General features: G+C 42.3%; 1 protein-coding gene across 20 annotated transcripts in view; it reads right to left on the bottom strand.

The window, feature by feature from the left end:
• Positions 1-19,931, bottom strand: part of LOC110502424 (baculoviral IAP repeat-containing protein 6) — a 140,767-nt gene that overhangs the window by 22,824 nt on the left and 98,012 nt on the right. For 17 of the 20 annotated variants that reach the window (XM_036959768.1, XM_036959781.1, XM_036959774.1 and 14 more), the window contains one exon: positions 1,095-1,332. In XM_036959768.1, the coding sequence (XP_036815663.1) occupies positions 1,095-1,332 (238 nt within the window). The remainder of the gene's footprint in view (positions 1-1,094; positions 1,333-19,931) is intronic. The other 3 variants (XM_036959775.1, XM_036959783.1, XM_036959789.1) reach the window with 1 other exon arrangement.

Raw genomic sequence — 19,931 nt, 5'->3', positions numbered from 1 at the left:
TCCTCATCGGCCATTTCATTCCATTCCATTGCAGGCCAGGCGGCCAACACATGCCTTGGCAGGCTGGACACAGATGAGGAGAGACAGTTGAAGAGAATGCCTAACGCTCTGCTGTGGATGCCCAGCTGTCCCAACCGCCCCAAGGCCCTGCTTTCATTAGAACTCTCTCGGTGTGTCCGGACCTCAGCCCTCAGAGTCCAGCCTGATGTAATGCCTGTGGATATGATGCTTATGAATGCATTATCGCCGAGGCCTGACGGAGCCGATAGCAGGGCATTTTTCTTCCTCATCCCCGCCCCCATCACTGGTGAAGAAACCACAGCTTCATGCTGGACCACCCTCAGACAGTAATCCTAAGTGTGTTGCTGATAAGCAGCAGGGGTACAGACCACCAGGTAGGTCTGTCAGTCTCCCAGGGTGGATTGGCTATTCTGCTGTACATTTGAAAAAAACTGTCATGGGTCCTGGCATGTTTGTTGGTGGGACATTCAAGAGGGAGGGGCTGTGCCTTCTGAAAATAACACCCAGCTGGAACATTAAATTCATAACATGCCACCAGGGAGGAGACATGCATGTCTGTGGGAATCGTACATGCGCTGGAACGGTTTGATACGTCTCCACGGCTAACCACGCATGGCTCACATCCTTTAAATATTGACTCCTCGGATGGGATCCCACGGAATACTGAGGATTCCGCGCACTGAGCAGATGTGTGTAGCTTGCGTAGAGGCTAGGAAGAGGTTAAGAGTGCCTCGGCTCCTCTGAAGTGTCCTGCTACGGTCTTTGCGTAAAGCTCAGCACTGGGCTGGATGGTGGGGGGAGATATATGGGAGGGGGTTAAGGATCCTTTACACAAACTGTTAATTGTGCTGCTGAAGCAGAATAACATGGACTTCCTGCACACTTTGGGGCTGTGATTAATAATGGATGCTCACAGGCCCACTACTGCTGATGACTCACGGTCTAGAGACCAGTGAGGAGGCTGGCCCAGGATCGAACCCCCTTGAAAAGCTAATGCGCGGCAGAAACCATCAATTTACATTGATTACATGGGCAGTGAGGCTTTATTCTTTGCTTGTGTTGTATGTTCTTACTCTGTCCGTTTAAGTCCCCACCTGAGGCGGTTAGTGTAGGTGTCCACGCAGGTCTTCATCTTGGCCAGCAGCATGCCCACAGACGTCTGTCCCTCGGAGCTTCCCTCCTCCTCTTCCTCCTGGCTGGGGTCTCCTGACAGAGGCAGCAGCAGGGGCACCAGGGCCGTGGAGGTGGAGATGGCCCTCAGCAGCTCCAGCAGCGCCCGGTACAGGGGCACGTGGCGAGCCATGTCAAGCACTGAGGAGAGAAGAGAACACAGGAACCAGGGCGTTAAGGAGGAAGGTAAACTCAGACTGGAGAGTGCATAAGCGAGAGCCAAGAGAAACATGGTAATAGGGTTGTTTTTGGAATCAATCCCAATGAAAACATGGACAAAGACAAGACACCCATAATTCCGACACCTCTCCTGTGATCAAACTATGCATCGCTGTAAAAAGGAAATCCAAATTGGGCTGGCACATCTGAAGACACACACAAATCGAAATTGGCTTCCAAGACACCAGTTTAGAATTCAATATAGGAGTACATGAGAGAACATAACAAGAGTATCCGTGACATGGTCTTGAGTCAACCTGTGTGTGTGTGACGGGATATATGGGGGCAGGTCGGAGAACTCCAGATTGCACTTGGAGAAAGGAGAGGAGCAGCATGACTAGAGATGGATTGTAGTGAGCAGAAAGCTAGTGAAAATGGATATTAAATATGATTAGAGTTCCAGGAATGGACAAATGACATGCACGCACTAGGAACAGCCCTCAGGCGGCCAAAACCAAAGTCCAGAACTCAATTTAAACTGCTCACAAACAAAAACGTGAGCCCGACTTCTGTCCAATACCAACTCACGTCCCTGAACGCAACTCAAAAACAGCCCTGTGTTCCAGGCCCTGAAATGAAGCCGAGCCAGCTAGTCAGGAGGGCAGTCACCAATGGAAGCTACTCTAAAAGGAAAGCCTGGGGCCGAGCAACCCCCTCACTTACGTTCCCAGATACATGATTGAATCAAATAATGAATCTCAGGGTGTCATTTTCTAGAATGTAGGACGAGTCAGAGAGTGTGATAGATTGGAAAATCCACAGCTGTGCTGTGGTCCAAGGAAAAGGGGGAGGGCGGGAGAGAGAAAGAGGTGGAGACATATTAGATTTGCGGGGAGGGAATAATCCTGACGTGGCTGTGACAGGAGCAGGCCCAGCTGTTTGTCCTGCAGCTTCTTCATTGTGATGGGATTCCATACAGTATAGGTCTGACAGTTCCCACTTCATACCCATAATGGAAGTTTAAATAACACTGAGTTGTGGTGGCGAGCCTGCTGAGCTAGGCCCCTGCATTCCCTTGTGAGCGGCTTGCGCGAGACAGAGGGCAGGTGCACTCGGCGACCCACAAACCCCATTAAAAATCTAACCTGGTTCCACGTGGTTGTGCTGTGAGAAAGGCCCTGGCCTGGGACAGCGTGACACCGAGTTAAAAGGATGTGCTAGGTTTCTTTGTGTGTGGTTGGTTGTGTTCCTAGTTGGTGGGGGAAATAAAAAAGAAGACCCAGACATAATCCCTTGGTGAAAGGAGAGGATTTTTAGGATGTATTCAAAACGGGTCTGACTTGGAGAAGCACAAAGGCAATTTGATGGATTAGAACAAATCTAGCAGAGAGCACCGAGGAAGCAACCCTGTCCTCACTCCTTTTTCTGATGATGTACTCCCGTTTATTTAGCCACATTGTTTACCAAGCTGTCTGAAAAGCATAAAAATCACTTATTGTGGCCTACATCCCTTAGATGTGTTTTAAGCAGTCCATGGACAGTCATACTCCTGCTGAACCAAGATCGTGTCCATCATTGTCAGAGGCATATCCGGTCTGTGAGTGGAAAGAGATTTGCGGTGACGGCACAGACATTTCCATTCGCGTATGTGTGCGTACACGTGTGTCACTGTCGACCTGAGCGCAACGGTGTGCTCAAATGGAGCAGGACGGCCCTACACTTTTGCACCCAGTCTGCTTTACATTTATATTGGAATTCCCGGCCCCAACGTCCCTTTTCCCAGATTTTTAACATTGACCTCTCGTCACTTTAATCTGCTCCTCAATCCTCTCTAGTATGTGGGCAGCACCCAGAGCAGAGACCAAATCCCCACGCTACTGATTCCAATTACCGCTAGGCTCCGGTCAACTGGTATGATTGATGTGGGAGATGTCACTATTATCCTTATGTCTAATGTCCCCAGTGTTGAGCGAGTGTGTGTTGCTTTAAACTCCTCCTCCATGTCTCTCCCTCCCCCCATTCTCCTCGTACTCTCATGGTCAAGTACATCCCTTGTTCGTCATCATTTAACTTGGACTAGAACCAACAAAATAGCCTTCTCTGCGCAAGGAAAGAAGATGGACTGAGAATCTAATAATACATTAAGACTCTTTTTCCCCCAAAGGGTGATAAAACAAGGTTAGGAAATCTAACGACAGCAGTAATGCTGCAGAGACAAACATGGGTCTGATATGACCTTCGTTCCTTTAAGGTACACCATAATTCTGTCCATCAGATTAAAATAAAGGACACAAAAAGTCACAATAGGAGGGGCACCTCCCCAGACTTTAAATTGGCAATAAAAAAAGGTTATCCGTGATACTCCAACAGACGAACAGAAAAGGAGCTACAATGTACTGGACATCCATCTTGACCACAGCTGGCTGGGGGGGAGGGGGGGCCCTTGTCCACATTTTATACGTTACAGCCTTACTCTAAAAAAAAAAAAGACAAATAATAATTATTCCCTAAATCTACACACAATACCCCATAATAACAAAGCAAAAACAGGCTTAGACATTTTTGCAAATGTATTAAAAATAAAATACTGAAATATGTAAATGTGATAGGTATTCAGACTCTTTACTCAGTACTTTGTTGAAGCACCATCGGCAGCAATTACAGCCTCAAGTCTTCTTGGGTATGACGCTACAAGCCAGTCACATGTGTATTTGGGGAGTTTCTCCCATTCTTCTCTGCAGATCCTCTCAAGCTTTGTCAGGTTGGATGGGGAGTGTCGCTGCACAGCTACTTTCAGGTCTATCAAGAGATGTTCGATCGGGTTCAAGTCTGCGCTCTGGTTGGGCCACTCAAGGAGGCTCAGAAACTTGTCCCAAAGCCACTCCTGCGTTGTCTTGGCTGTGTGCTTATGGTCATTGTCCTGTTGGAAGGTGAACCTTCACCCCAGTCTGAGGTCCTGAGCACTTTGGAGCAGGCTTTCATCAAGGAGCTCTGTACTTCACTTTGTTCATCTTTCCCTTGATCCTGACTAGTCTCCCAGTCCCTGCCACTGAAAAACATCCCCACAGCATACTACCACTACCATGCCTCATTGTAGGGATGTGCCAGGTTTCCTCCAGATGTGACGCAAATCTTGTTTCTCATGGTATGGGAGTACTTTGTGCACCTTTTGGCAAACTCTAAGCGGGCTGTCATGTGCCTTTTACTGAGGAGTGTCTTCTGTCTGGCCACTCCACCATAAAAGCCTGATTGGTGGAGTGTTGCAGAATTGGTTGTTTTTTCCACAGAGGAACTCCGGAGCGCTGTCAGAGTGCCCATCGGGTTCTTGGTTACCTCCCTGACCAAGGTCCTTCTCCCCCGATTGCTCAATTTGGCTGGGCGGCCAGCTCTTGGAAGAGACTTGGTGGTTCCAATCTTCATACATTTAAGATTAATGGAGGCCACTGTGTTCTTGGGACCTTCAATGCTGCAGAAATTATTTGGTACCTTTCCCCAGATCTGTACCTTGACAGAATCCAGTCTTGGAGGTCTATGGACAATTCCTTCAACCTCATGTCTTGGTTTTTGCTCTGACATGCACTGTCAACTGTGGGGCCTTATATAGACAGGTGTGTTCCTTCCCAAATCATGTCCAATCAATTGAATTTACCACTGGTGGACTCCAATCAAGTTGTAGAAATATCGAAGATAACCAATAGAAACAGGACGCACCTGAGCTCAATTTCGAGTCTCTTAGCAAAGGGTCTGAATAGATATGTAAATAAGGTTTGTTTTTTACATATTGAATACATTTACAAAAAAAATGTAAACCTGTTTTCGCTTTGTCATTATGGGGCATTGCGTGTAGATTGAGGGAAAAAATATTTCATACATTTTAGAATAAAAATGTGGAAAAGTAAAGGGGTTTGAGTACATTCCCAATGCACTGCTTAGCTAGGTGCTTCATACTAAAAACAATCTGAGCAAGCACGTGAGACGCAGGCAGGCGCGGGAGACGCAGGCAGGCGCAGGCAGGCGCGAGAGACGCAGGCAGGCGCGGGAGACGCAGGCAGACGCTCTTTGCATATTGTATTTTAAAAACAAGGCCAAACGCTAACATCTTAAATAGTCTTACAATGGATTTTTGTGGTTTAGGGGAAACTTGAGACCGTGGCTATGCTACAGTTTAACAAAAGGCTAGGAAGGTCGGTGACACAAACCAGTCAAAATACTAAACACATTTATCTTCGCACTGTGGCTTGGTTCAAGTTTAATTGGCTTCTCGACAGGGCGCACAACTGCTTCTGACACAGGAGAGAAGATGGGGAATCGCCTTGGATTTATCCACGGCACTTCTCATCGACGCTGGAAGAGCATGGCACTGGCTCGCAGCGGCAACCACCACACGTTGATATTCATCACAACATTCCTCAGTCTATTTGGGCATCTGTGAGAAAAACAATCCCCAGAACATCAATAGCCTGTCACCCAATATAAAGCCCTTGCAGGAAATAGGGCTAACTAACCTGATAGGAATATGACTAGAAAAAGGGACAAGTGAGAGGAAGGTGTGCAAACCAAATGCAAATTGGGTTTGTTCCACCAATTGGGTGCCTTTTGAGAAGTGTAACTTGGTGGGGGGGGGGGGGAACGTTTTATTTCAACAAATGTTAACATTGTCATAAAGAGCACGTTCAACTCAATAAAACGCACTCTTCCCCATCTCAAGATGTTAAATAAGTGAAATAAAGTGCCTATTAAGGACCAAATAAAGTAACAGGGTTGGCAACGTCATCTTATATCAGCCATAAATCCTTTTGTGACAGGGGGAACGGAAGCTTGAGGTGTGCAACAGGGCGGGGCAATTGAATGCAAGCTTCACAAAAAAAATGAAATGTTACAAAATGTCTAGCCTGTCTGACGTGTAATATTCGACACCGCTTACTTTATCACAAAACACCAGAAAATGTCGAAAGAGTAGAACCAGCTGAGCTCACCTGCTTTTACAATAGGATTTGAGTATTACATGTTCAATGTGTTTAAAATAAATAAATAATTCAACGGAAAAATGAATAGTTTCACCATATTGAAACAAGAGTTCAGCTCACGTAAAAAGGTTGACTTGAAAATGTGGAACAGGTTTTTTTTCTTCCTTAAAATGAATCACTAATAACATGCAATAAATGATCTTCATAAATAACTGTCAAAGCAACAAAATAACTAAGGTTTGATAATGACAGCGAAACTTGGAGAAAAGTTGGATTGAAGTGGGTTAAAACACTTCCTAGAAATCAGAGGATGCACAGAGGGACATGTCAGATTTATTGAATTTTCCATGTCGTCTATATTAAAAAGGGCACTTCATTTAATATAAACAGGCTTTTAAAATTCTATATTTGTACACAATTTCCACTTAAAGGGGCTCATTTTAGGGAACAACCCAATTCATTAAAGAGAATGAGATCAAAACATTAAAATGTGGCAGTGGAGCCGTCCTAATAAGTGCCAAGACATGATGGCCTGAAATGTCTCTTGGCTGCAACAACGCATAAACAATTCAGAGACGACATCCAAAAAGCCACAAGGCAAGGGGAAGGCATCTCATATACTCTATTCGCAACTTTACTTAGAAATCACATAAAGTGGAGCAGGTTGAAATATTACATCAAGCTAAGTGTGATGCTGAAATACGACACTCCAGAGTTGAGAACCAGTCGAGGGTTAGCTGCATACATAATGCATGTGCAACAAGCATTGAAAGTATAAAGCCTTTGCTAGTCCTCAAATCAAAAGTACAAGCATTAAGAACAGAGTGCCCCCTGAGCACCCCAGCCATGTTATCTAGGCCTAAACTGTTATTATTGTCAATGTAACAACACACCAGCCATTTGTTTTTGTTTTTATGACTCATTTTGGTAGGGAGACGTTGCGGGCAATTCGCATCACTCCGCTAACGGGAAGCACAGAAAATGAGACCCCAGAGCATACATGTCTACCTTGTTGTGATTAAAGTCATAATTCAACATCTATCATGGTCCAAAACACACCAACACAGTCATGAAGAGGGCACCACAACACCTCTTACCCCTCAGGAGGCTGAAAAGATTTGGCATGGGCCCTCAGATCCTCAAAAAGTTATACAGCTGCACCATGGAGAGCACCTTGACTGGTTGCCATCCAGGAGCTCTATACCAGGCGGTGTCAGAAGAAGGCCCTAAAAATTGTCTAAGACTCCAGACACCCAAGTCATAGACTAGGGGTACCGATGCACCAAGTCTGGAACCAACAGGTCCCTAAACAGCTTCTCCACACAAGCCATAAGACAGAGTTAGTTGAATAGTTAACCAAATAGATACCCGGACTACCTGCATTGACCCTTTATGCACTAACTTTGACTCATCACATATGTTGCTGGTACTGTTTATTATGCGACTTTATTCCTAGTTATATGTGCAGTGCCGTCAGAAAGTATTCACACCCCTCGACTTTATCCACATTTAGTTGTGTAACAGTCTGAATTTAAAATGGATTAAATTGAGATTGTCACTGGTCTACTACACACAATACCCCATAATGTCAAAGTGGAATTATGTTTTTATTGTATTTTTGTTTTTACAAATGAAAAGCTGAAATGTCTTGAGTCAATAAGTATTCAACCGCTTTGTTATGGCAAGTCTACATAAGTTCAGCAGTTCACTTTTGCTTAAAAAGTTAGTGTGAGCAATAGTGGTTTTTAATGACAACCTCATCTAAAGGAGGGAAACCATTCAGGGTTTTCACCACAAGGCCAAAGGTGACTTTAAAACAGTCCTAGTTTAATGGCTGTGATAGGAGAAAATCGAGGATGGAACAACATTGTAGTTACTCCACAATACTAAATTGACAGAGTGAAATGGAAGCCTGTACAGAATACAAATTGTCCAATACATGTAGTCTGTTCACAACAAGGCACTAAAGTAATACTGCAAAAACAAATGTGGCAAAGCAATTAACTGTTTGTCCTGAATACAAAGTGTTACGTTTTGGGCAAATACAATACAACACATTAATGAGTACCACTCTTCATATTTTCAAGCATAGTGGTTGGTGGCTGGATCATGTTATGGATCTGCTTGTAATCGTTAACTGGGGTGTTTTTCCAGGATAAAAAAATAAATGGAGCACAGGCAAAATCCTAGAGGAAAACCTGGTTCAGTCTGCTGTCTACCAGACACTGGGAGATTAATTCAGCAGGACAATCGACACTTGAGTTGCTTACCAAGAGGACAGTGAATGTTACAGTTTTGACTTAAATCTGCATTAGAATCTATGGCAAGACCAGAAAATGGTTGTCTAGCAATGATCAACAACCAAACAGAGCTTGAATAATTTTGAAAATAATAATAAATAATATATATATATATTTTTTTCAAAGGTAAATGCTGCACAATCCAGTTGTGGAAAGCTCTTGGAGGCTTCCCAGAAAGACAGCTGTAATCGGCGTGTGATGACACTGCTCTGGATGAAGTTCATGGTTGGGATTGTACACTATACCGTCCAGATGTCAATCTCAACATAAAAAACAAATGAAATTATCAAATTGATTGTTTGACATTTATAAAATTGCATAGCGAATATGGCAATATGAATACTGTGCTCGTTATGTTTTTCGCATGAGTTATACAATAAGAAATAAAATGGTAATGATTCATCTCCAAGTGGCCATTGATTTAGCATAATTGAACACGTCACAAGTAGTGTCACTCCATCTAGTGGAAGGGGAAAGAAAACGGGTTAGGATTCAGCAGCGGGCTGCATAATCTGTTTGTATATCCAATCACAGCGCAGCGACATGTTTTCAGGCCAACCTTCGGCTAAAGCGTTGCCCCTGTGGTGTCAGGTTTGAAATGAGATGAGAAACCAAAGGAAATGAGAGAGAGCTCAAACAAGAGGCCTGTGCTTCTGGGAAGGAGGGAGGAAGGGAAAAGGGAGGGATGAGAGAGCGCGACGCTGCCGTGTGTACTTGACAAATTAGTGTTCATAGAACTACCAGATAAGAGTGCCATCGGCGGCGACTCCTCTCCTACCACCGACGCTTTTGGCAGCTTCAATACAAGAACAAGACTCTACCTTGCCCCTTTTCTCCTGTTCCCAGTCTCCTGCTCCTCCAATAGCAGCACAGTAAAATGTGTAATAGACAGGATCCTGTGTTTTGCGCAATCATGTGACAGAAATATTTTATCCTGTATTTTAAACCATATTCAGAAATGAGAATTGCACCAAAAAAAATTCAAGCTATGGTCTCCATTTATAGCTGGGAAGGGACCTCTACTGTTTCTACAAGACCAGCGGAGTATGATTTCTGTTTCAACTTGTTATTGTTTGTTGATATCAACTTTGTTGATAACTAATGAGGGAAAATGTACTTGTTACAACTGTGATACGTGGTCTCACCTAGCTATCTTAAGATAACTGCGCCAATTTTAAGTCGCTCTGGATAAGAGTGTCTGCTAAATGACTAAAATAAAAATGATACTCCTGAACCATCTGACAACAAAAGGTGACAGTTTGATGAAAAAGGTTCAAATCCAGGTATGTCACATGACTGTGCAAAACAGGGCCCGAGATCGAGGCTAGCCAAGCAGTACTATGCACATGGAGGTAAGTGGGAATAAGAGCAGCGAGAGTGGGAGAGGCGCCACGGTAGCCTGGTTGCTCCTTCTGCGGGTCCCCAGAGGTGGCAGTGAGTGACAGCCTGGCACAGGGCACAATGTCCAGCCAGCGTTGTTAATCCACAATTGGGGGTTAGGCTCAGGTAGTGGTAGGAAAACTGTAGTAAACAAATAAGAACGTGGCAAAAGGGGAATGGGAAGGAGGTCAATGCCTATAGCGGAAATTGCTTATTCGAAATATGTTGCAGAGGATAAAAAAATGGAATCGGCAAGGTTTATGCTACACACTCCTTTGCAGGGAATACCTGGTCGGTCTCTGCGATTAAATGGAGTCATGTGAATAGAAGTAAATAGGCTGGCCCTGTCATTATGTTACTAAGCCAGTGGGCTCCCTGCACGTTTCCATTCCCAGTTCATCATGGGAGTAAACAGCAGGTGACAGAGGTCAATAAAGCAATAACAGATAAGGTCCCACCACTAACACAGAGCAGCATGGTAGATAGTTCTGGGGAATTACCCAACCATTTGGTTCTTTTTTGGGTGTTTTAAAAAACAAAATTGACTTCACATGTTCAATTATTTGAATTCCATTTCCTTTGTTTTTTCTGAGAGCACAATGGAGTTTCTCTATAGAGATATATCAGATCAAGCCCGAACTGTGGGACGTATACTGAACAAAAATAAAAGCAACAATTTCAATTTTGCTGAGTTACAGTTGACACAAGGAAATCAGTCAATTGAAATAAATAGATTAGCCCTAATCTATGGATTTCACATGACTGGGCAGGGGCTCCGCCAGGGGTGGGCATAGGTCTACCCACTTGGGAGCCAAAACTAGGTCCAGCCAATCAGAAAGAGTTTCTCCCCACAAAAGGGCTTTATTACAGACAGAAATACTCCTCCGTGACAATCCTGCAGGCGAAGAAGCCTGATGTGGAGGTCCTGGGCTGGTGTGGTTACACGTGGCTTGCAGTTGTGAGGCCAGTTGGACATACTGCCAAATTCTCTAAAACGACATTGGAGGTGGTTTATGGTTGAGAAATTAACATTCAATTCTCTGGGAACAGCTCTGGTGGACATTCCTGCAGTCAGCATGCCAATTGCACACTCCCTCAAAACTTGGGACATCTGTGACATTGCGTTGTGTGAGATAATGGCCAATTTTAGAGTGGCCTTTTATTGTTCCCTAGCACAAGGTGCACCTGTGTAATGAGCATGCTGTTTAAATCAGCTTCTTGATATGCCACACCTGTCAGGTCGATGGATTATATTGACAAAAGGAGAAATGATCACTAACAGGGATACAAACAAAAGTGTGCACAAAATTTGAGAGAAATTAAAATCTTTGCGCATATAAAACCTTTCTGGGATCTTTTATTTCAGCTCATGAAACATGCGACCAACACTTTACATGTTTCATTTATACTTTGTTCAGTGTAGTAAGGAGTTACCAAAATAACAATATCCAACATAGTGCAGAAAAAGCGGTAATTAACTACAATGACCATAATCCATTGCTCGCCTACACAGGATAGAGCGCAGGCTGCATCGTGAGGTATCTCTGCCTGAAAATACATGATCTAAGTGATTGGTCTTCAGCAGTCATAAAAGTATGCCTTATTTACTTTGACGAACTACTAAAATAGTGATTTGTCAGACAGCAGCTTTATAGAAATGAGGTGACTTGGAATGAAATAAAGTAATCAAATATGATTCATGATTCCATGTGTTATGTTATAGTTGTCTTCACTATTATTCTACAATGTAGAAAACAGTACAAATAAAGAAACCCTGGAAAGAGTAGGTGTCTAAACCTTTGACTGATACTTTGTATGCAAAAAAAAACACAAAAAAAAAAAACACTTGTACATGTCTGAAATAGGACAAATTTAAGCACCCACTTAATTAGCATTATACAGTACATACCAGGGACAATCAACATTTGGGATGGTGGATCAATTTAAGAGACAAATTCCATGGAGATATAGCCATAATCAAGTTAAATTGCGTGAGCTTTTGTTTGTTCCTTATCAAGCACAAATTCTGAACCGTAAAATGCCTCTCCAGTCCTCTTGAGAAGACATCGTTTCTCTGAATGCTACAAAACACCAGGGATCTTAATCATTTTGCCAAAGTTGTAATATGACTCTGATTGGAGTCATTTAAAAAAAGATGGGCTGCCTGGAGGCTGCCTCTGTAGTACTCGCCCTGCTGATAATTGCCCTGGTCTGTAATTTCCCAGCATTAGAGTGATTGGTATGTGTGGATCCTAATGATCAGAGAGGAGTTCATCCACTCAGCCCAGTTGGAGGTAATTCTCTCATGGAATGTCTGAGCGCTTCCTTGCAAAGCCAGAAAGCCAGGGCTGAAGAGCTTTCTACAATTGCCTTGAAAGTGGATACTGGTCGATAAGTGTTCACATGAACGGTCAACTCAGGGGCCGTGTCCAAATACCCATACTGGCTGTAGACCGTTTGAGTACACACACAAAAAATAGTTTTAAAGTATGCACATTCTCGAAAGTCTATTATGCTGTAAATGCCATACTAATTTTGGCTTTTCATCTAGCAGAATTCACTGCACAATTTTCTGGAATTTTATAGCCACAATAAATTGGAAGAGAGGGGCTGTGAGTTTTGATAGATAGATCTCTTCAAGTAAACAACTAAACTTGGCTGTATGATTGCCATAGGCTGAGAGACATCCTATGACCATTAATTCCCTTAAGAATTTACATTGTATATAACATGCAAGTAATATAGTGTAACCATGTATATTGTTGTTGATTTATTAGCCATTCTTTTATGATCGTTTAATTTTATTCAACGTATCGACCGAAGATTACACAATGCAACAGCCGTATCTGTATACATGATATGTACTGTCAACGATTACTATTACTACTGAAATTGACTTTCATTATCCACATTGCATTGTCCTGTATTTACTGAAATGCTGTACCACTATATTGCTTTGGCAGTATCTACAAATTGCGTTTCATGCCAATAAAGCAATCTGAATTAGAATGAGAGCGCGCGAGTGACAAAGCGGGCACGAGTGACAAAGCGGACACGAGCGAGAGAGAGAGTTAGATAAACTTGCTGCTGCCATAGGTTATCATACCATCAGGAAGTGCCCGTCTCGACCTCATCAAGACTAACTAGCTACAGTAGCCAGCTAACTAGCTAAAGTAGCAAGGCTATTTTGATCTACAACTCCATATGAAACAGCCTAACTGTTGGTTGATCATTGTAGCCTACACCATATCATTTTAGTTCAATTTTTGCATCGATTAGAAATCTCCCACTGACTGTAGCGCTGCTTTGATTGACAGTCAATAACAAGCTACACATGTAAAAACGGACGCGTCTCTGTTTAAACGGGTGCACTCATAACTGTCGTTTTATTTAAATATCGAATGCAAATGGCATTTCCTTGTAGGCTATGTAGCATCGTCATATCATTTATAAATATTTTAGACAAAGCCTTAACAGAAAGCCAAAAAAAAAGTCTCCCAAGTAATCGAATACTAACGTCCGTTCGGATAGTCAAATAACCGTGCCCATCCCTAATACAAACGCTAGTTTCCGTCGCAAAACTTCAATTTTACAACTGTTTGGAGTATACACCCGTGTTATGGTGAAAGAAACTATAAATTGCACTCGTTACCGATTCACCTCAGCACTATAATCTGGTGAAGTATGTCAGTCACAGTCTAGTTAACCTTTCTGATCTCCCCATCCCGGATCCGGGATCGTGAATACAGACTCAAGCTCATTACCATAACGCAACGTTAACTATTCATGAAAATCGCAAATGAAATGAAATAAATATGCTAGCTCTCAAGCTTAGCCTTTTGTTAACAACACTGTCATCTCAGATTTTCAAAATATGCTTCTCAACCATTGCAAAACAAGCATTTGTGTAACAGTATTGATGGCTAACGTAGCATTTAGCATTAGCATTCAGCTGGCAACATTTACACAAAAAAACAGAAAAGCATTCAAATAAAATAATTTACCTTTGAAGAACTTCAGATGTTTTCAATGAGGAGACTCTCAGATAGCAAATGTTCAGTTTTTCCTGAAAGATTATTTGTTTAGGATAAATCGCTCCGTTTTCTGCGTCACGTTTAGCTATGAAAAAACCCCTGTATCCAGGATTGTGTAAATCTATCAGCAAGCTCATTAGCATAACACAACGTTAACTATTCATGAAAATCGCAAATGAAATTTAATAAATATGCCATCTCTCAAGCTTAGCCTTTTGTAAACAACACTGTCATCTCAGATTTTCAAAATATGCTTCTCAACCATAGGAAAACAATCATTTGTGTAAAAGTAGCTAGCTAGCGTTAGCATTTAGCGTTAGCATTTAGCGTTAGCATTTAGCGTTAGCATTAGCGTTAGCATTAGCGTTAGCATTAGCGTTAGCATTAGCGTTAGCATTAGCGTTAGCATTAGCGTTAGCATTAGCGTTAGCATTAGCGTTAGCATTAGCGTTAGCATCCAGCACGCAACATTTCAACAAAAACATAAAAGCCTTCAAATAAAATCATTTACCTTTGAAGAACTTGATGTTTTCAATGAGGATACTCTCAGTTAGATAGCAGATGCTCAGTTTTTCCAAAAAGATTATTGTGTATTAGAAATAGCTCCGTTTTATACATCACATTTGGCTACCAAAAAAAATCCGAAAATTCAGTCCTCAAAACGCGAACTTTTTTCCAAATTAACTCCATAATATCGACTGAAAACATGGCAAACGTTGTTTAGAATCAATCATCAAGGTGTTTTTCACATATCTCTTCATTGATACATCGTTCTTGGACACATGGTTTCTCCCCTATATCAAATGGAAAAGTACGAGCAGCTGGCAATTGCGCACCGAATTCCACGCAGGACACCAGGCGGACACTTGGAAAATGTAGTCTCTTATGGTCAATCTTCCAATGATATGCCTACAAATACGTCACAATGCTGCTAAGACCTTGGGCGAACGACAGAAAGTGTAGGCTCATTCCTTGCGCAATCACAGCCATATAAGGAGACAATGGAAAACAGAGCTTCAGAAATTCTGCTAATTCCTGGTTGATGCATCATCTTGGTTTCGCCTGTAGAATGAGTTCTGGGGCACTTACAGACAAAATCTTTGCAGATTCTGAAACTTCAGAGTGTTTTCTTTCCAAAACTGCCAGAATATGCATAGTCGAGCATCTTTTCGTGACAAAATATCGCGCTTAAAACGGGAACGTTTTTTATCCAAAAATGAAATAGCGCCCCTAGAGATCTAACAGGTTAACAAATGTGAGCAACCGCAACATTCAAACGAGGCTACAAAGAAAACTAATGGGACTGTAGCGACTGTGTTGACTTCCACATCGGGGGTGTGAACTAGGTTTCTATTCAAGCGTTGATCGACATGGATGCGCGCTGTGTTAAGAAGCAGTGCGGCTTGGTTGGGTTGTGTATCGGAGGACGCATGACTTTCAACCTTCGTCTCTCCCGAGCCCGTACGGGAGTTGTAGCGATGAGACAAGATAGTAGCTACTACAACAATTGGATACCACGAAATTGGGGAGAAAAAGGGGTAAAATGAAATATTCTTTTTTTTTTTTAAATGGACAGTGACGCATTTTTTTGCGTCATCATTTGCATGCGACCATCATTCTCAAAGCCGTTGTTAACTTCTAAGATCCCTTTAGCACTGCCCTAAAAACCAGATTCAAATTCGACACAAACCTTCAAATAGGTATGTAATTACACATTATATAAACTCTTTATAGTGTTTTATTTACATTTTAGAGGCGATAAGGTTGGACAGGTAGAGTGAAAAAAATAGATTTTCCCACACAACATCTCTCCTTCTCACTATCACGCATTAGTTTATTTTCCCCACCCTACATTTTTAAAAAGACCCGACGGGGCTCATTGTCTTCTTTAAATTATGCAGAAACGGGCAGCGTGGGGGTCATGTAATTTATTCTGTTGGAAAGGGGAGACATTACAGTTGATCTGGAAGTATTACGTTTTTGGAGGGCTAAAATAAGGTCAATTAAACAGACCAAGGCGATGTACAAAAGTGAGTGAGTTTACGTTACATGTATAGATGAACGGTTCCGGGCACTGTATCTACTACGCTTTGTTTCGGGACAACCTGGATCACTCAGTTCCAATGCAGCAATTGTTTGCTTGCCGAGGATTATAGGCTTGAGGTGGATTCCTTGATCATGCAGGTCGCCAGCCTACGTAAGAAACTGGGGCAAACGCAGAGTGGAATGTTTACCTTTTCTACGCCAGTGGCTGAATCTCCACCTTGTTGTTATCCGACTGGCCGGAGTAGCCCGGAGCTCCCCTATCTGACAGTGGAGTCGAAGGAGCACAGCAAGAGGAGCATGGCAATCAACGATGCTCGCATGTCACAAGCCGTGGAAGCCTAAGACAGCGACCTCCCACAACGCAGTCTACAGTCCCAACGAGAGGCCCGGAGCGGATACAAACAACCAATAGTTTCTCCGTCCTTTTGCCTGTTCTTCCTGCACCTTCGCCGCTGGGGGTTACCCGTGTCTGCGGCCACAGTGCCTACCCGTAAGATTTTGAAGTCGACATTGGCAACATGCTCTGAATCGAGCGGGGCTTCTCCATCTCCAAGTTGATTCTATCATAGTCCATGTGGGTTTTAATGACATTATGAAGGGCAGCTCTGAACAGTTGAAACTGGATTTTAAAAGAGCTGATTGACTCTCTACTAATAAAATACACGTGTTATCTGGCCCTGTGCCCTCTCAATCATGGCATTGAACACTTCAGCAAGATTCTCTCTTCACATCTGGTTACATGATTATTGAAGCTCAATGGGTGTAGCTTTGGTGGACAATTTCAATACCTTTTGGAAACTAAAACATGTTTTATAAGGAGGATGGGATCCACCCAAATCACTTGGGTTCCTAGATCCTTTCACAAGGCTGCGTTGAGACAATGACTTAATGACCCAAGCCCAGCTCAGTTAATCCCTACTACCATTGTGACGCTGAGTTGTCATAATGCTTCAGCAAATGTACATTATACCAGGGGTTTTGGTAGACAATGCAAGTAACCCAATTGAAGTTCCTCTAACTTCCCTGAATGCCTCTGCTGATCCTACAGCTATTGTATGCAGTCATGTGCCTATGAACCAGTTTTATACTGTTGGCACTGAGGCGGTGTGCCCTAGTAGGAAGTCCACTGTGTGCAGATCACCCTGCACTAACATAAATAACATGAGCATACCTACTTCTGCTAAGCTTCCCAGTAAAGCAATCAATCAAAACAAGCATCCCAGAAGGTGCTCAATAATAGCCCATGTTGACATGTGTAGCATAAGAAACCAGTTCCATGAAATCAATAATTTGCTAGTATCAGATGACATTCATATTCTAGACTATCTCTGAAACTCACTTAGATAATACCTTTGATACAGTTTTTGCAATACAAGGTTATAACACTTACAGGAAAGACAAATGCCAATGGTGGAGGTGTTGTTTATATTCCAAACCACATTCCTGGAAAGTTTAGAGAGGATCTCATGTTAAATAAGTAATATGGCTACAAGTTCATCTGGCTCACGTTAAGTCCATTCTTTTCAGAAGCTGCTATAGACCAAAGTGCTAAGTCAGTATCTAGATAACTTGTGAAATGCTTGATAATGTGTGTGATATCAACAGAGGTATATTTTCTGGGTGACTTAAAATTGGCTGGCTTTCATCAAGCTGACCACTCAAGAAAAAGCTTCAAACTGTAACCAGTGCCTGGTTCAGGTTCTCAGTCAATCTACCAGGGTAGTTACAAACAGCACATGAATGAAACCAACGTGTATTGATCACATCTTTAACGCTGCAGAAATTAGCTTGAAAGCAGTATCCAGATCCATCGGATGTAGCGATCACAATATAGTAGCCATATCTAGGAAAACCAAAAGTTCCAAAGGCTGGGCCTAATATATTGTTTAAGAGGCCATACAATAAGATTTTTGTGATTCCTATGTTGTTGATGTAAAGAATATTTTTTGGGTCCATGGTGTGTAATGAGGAGCAAACAGATGCTGCACTTGACACATTTATAAAATAGCTTATTCCAGTTACTAATAAGCACGCATTAAGAAAATGACTGAAAAAAATTAAATCCCCGTTGATTGATGAGGAATTTAAAAAATTGTATGGTTGAGAGGGATGAGGCAAAAGGAATGGCAAATGAGTCTGGCTGCACCACCGATTGGCAAACGTATTGCAAATTGAGAAATCATGTAGCTAAACTGAATATTTTTTTTTAAACTACACAATGAAACAAAGAAATGACAAAGAATGACAGTAAAAAGCTTTGGAGCACCTTAAATTAAATATTGGGAGAAAAGGCAAACTCGGCTCCATCATACATTGAATCAGATGGCTCATTCATCACAAAACCAAAGGATTACTTTAACTACTTTAACGATGTTTCTATTTGGTAAGATTAGCTAACTTAGGCATGACATGCCAGCAACAAACGCTGACGCTACACATCCAAGCATATCTGACCAAATTATGAAAGGCAAGCAACATCATTTCGAATTCTGTAAATTGAGTGTGGCAGATGTGAAAAAATAATTTTGTCTATCAACAATGGACAAGCCACCAGGGTCTGACAACTTGGATGGAAAATGACTGAGGATAATAGCAGTGTGTGCTCCCAGGCTTGGAGGGAAGCAAAAGTAATTCCCGCTACCTAAGAATAGTAAAGCCCCCCTTACTGGCTCAAAAATAGCCGACCAATCAGCCTGTTACCAACCCTTAGTAAACTTTGGGGAAAAAATTGTTTGACCAGATAAAATGCTTTTTTACAGTGAACAAATTGACAGACTTTCAGCAAGATTATAGGGAAGGACATTCAACAAGCACAGCACTTGCAAAAATGACTGATGATTGGCTGAGAGAAATTGATAGAAGATTGTGGGGGCTATCTTGTTAAGACTTCAGTGCAGTTTTTGACATTATCAATCATAGTTGGCTGCTGGAAACACTGTTATGGCTTTACACCCCCTGCTATATTGTGGATAAAGAGTTACTTGTCTAACAGAACAGAGGGTGTTCTTTAATGGAAGCTTCTCCAAAATAATCCAGGTAGAATCAGGAATTCCCCTGGCAGCTGTCTCGGCCCCTGACTTTTTTCAATATTAACTAACGACATGCCACTGGGTTTGAGTAAAGCCAGCGTCTACGTATGCAGATGACTCAACACTATACATCAGCTACTTCAGGGACTGAAATGACAGCAACACTTAAAGAGCTGCAGTTCGTTTCAGAGTGGGTGGCAAGGAATAAGTTAGTCCTAAATATTTCTTAATCTAAAAGCATTGTACTTGGGACAAATAATTCACTAAACCTCAACTAAATCTTGTAATAAATAATGTGGAAATAGAGAAAGTTGTCATGGTCAAAAGATATCGATACAACAGTAGCCAAGATGCGGAGAAGTCTGTCCATAATAAAGCGCTGCTCTACCTTAACAGCACAATCATCAAGGCAGGTCCTACAGGCCCTAGTTTTGTTACACCTGGACTACTGTTCAGTTGTGTGGTCAATCTCCCCTGGCACAAAGTGGAGGAGAGATTGACTTCATAACTACTTGTATTTGTGAGAGGTATTGACATGTTGAATGCGCCGAGCTGTCTTTTTGAACTGCTGGAGCACAACTTGGACACCCTAAAAAATACATGCCATCAGAGGTCTCTTCACAGTCCCCAAGTCCAGAACAGACTAGGGGAGGGGCACAGTACTACATAGATCCATGAATACATGGAACTCTATTCCACATCAAGTAACTGTTTTATGGAACAGAGGGGACTGTGAAGCAACAAACACATGCATGCATACACACACGATTACATACGCACTATATTGTAATGTTTAAAATAAAAAAAAGTATAGCGGCCTTCATT

The sequence above is a fragment of the Oncorhynchus mykiss genome, chromosome 23, assembly GCF_013265735.2.
Source record: "Oncorhynchus mykiss isolate Arlee chromosome 23, USDA_OmykA_1.1, whole genome shotgun sequence".
NCBI lineage: Eukaryota > Metazoa > Chordata > Actinopteri > Salmoniformes > Salmonidae > Oncorhynchus > Oncorhynchus mykiss.
Note: the sequence above shows the minus strand (reverse complement) of the source record. Positions and strands in the feature narration are given on the sequence as shown.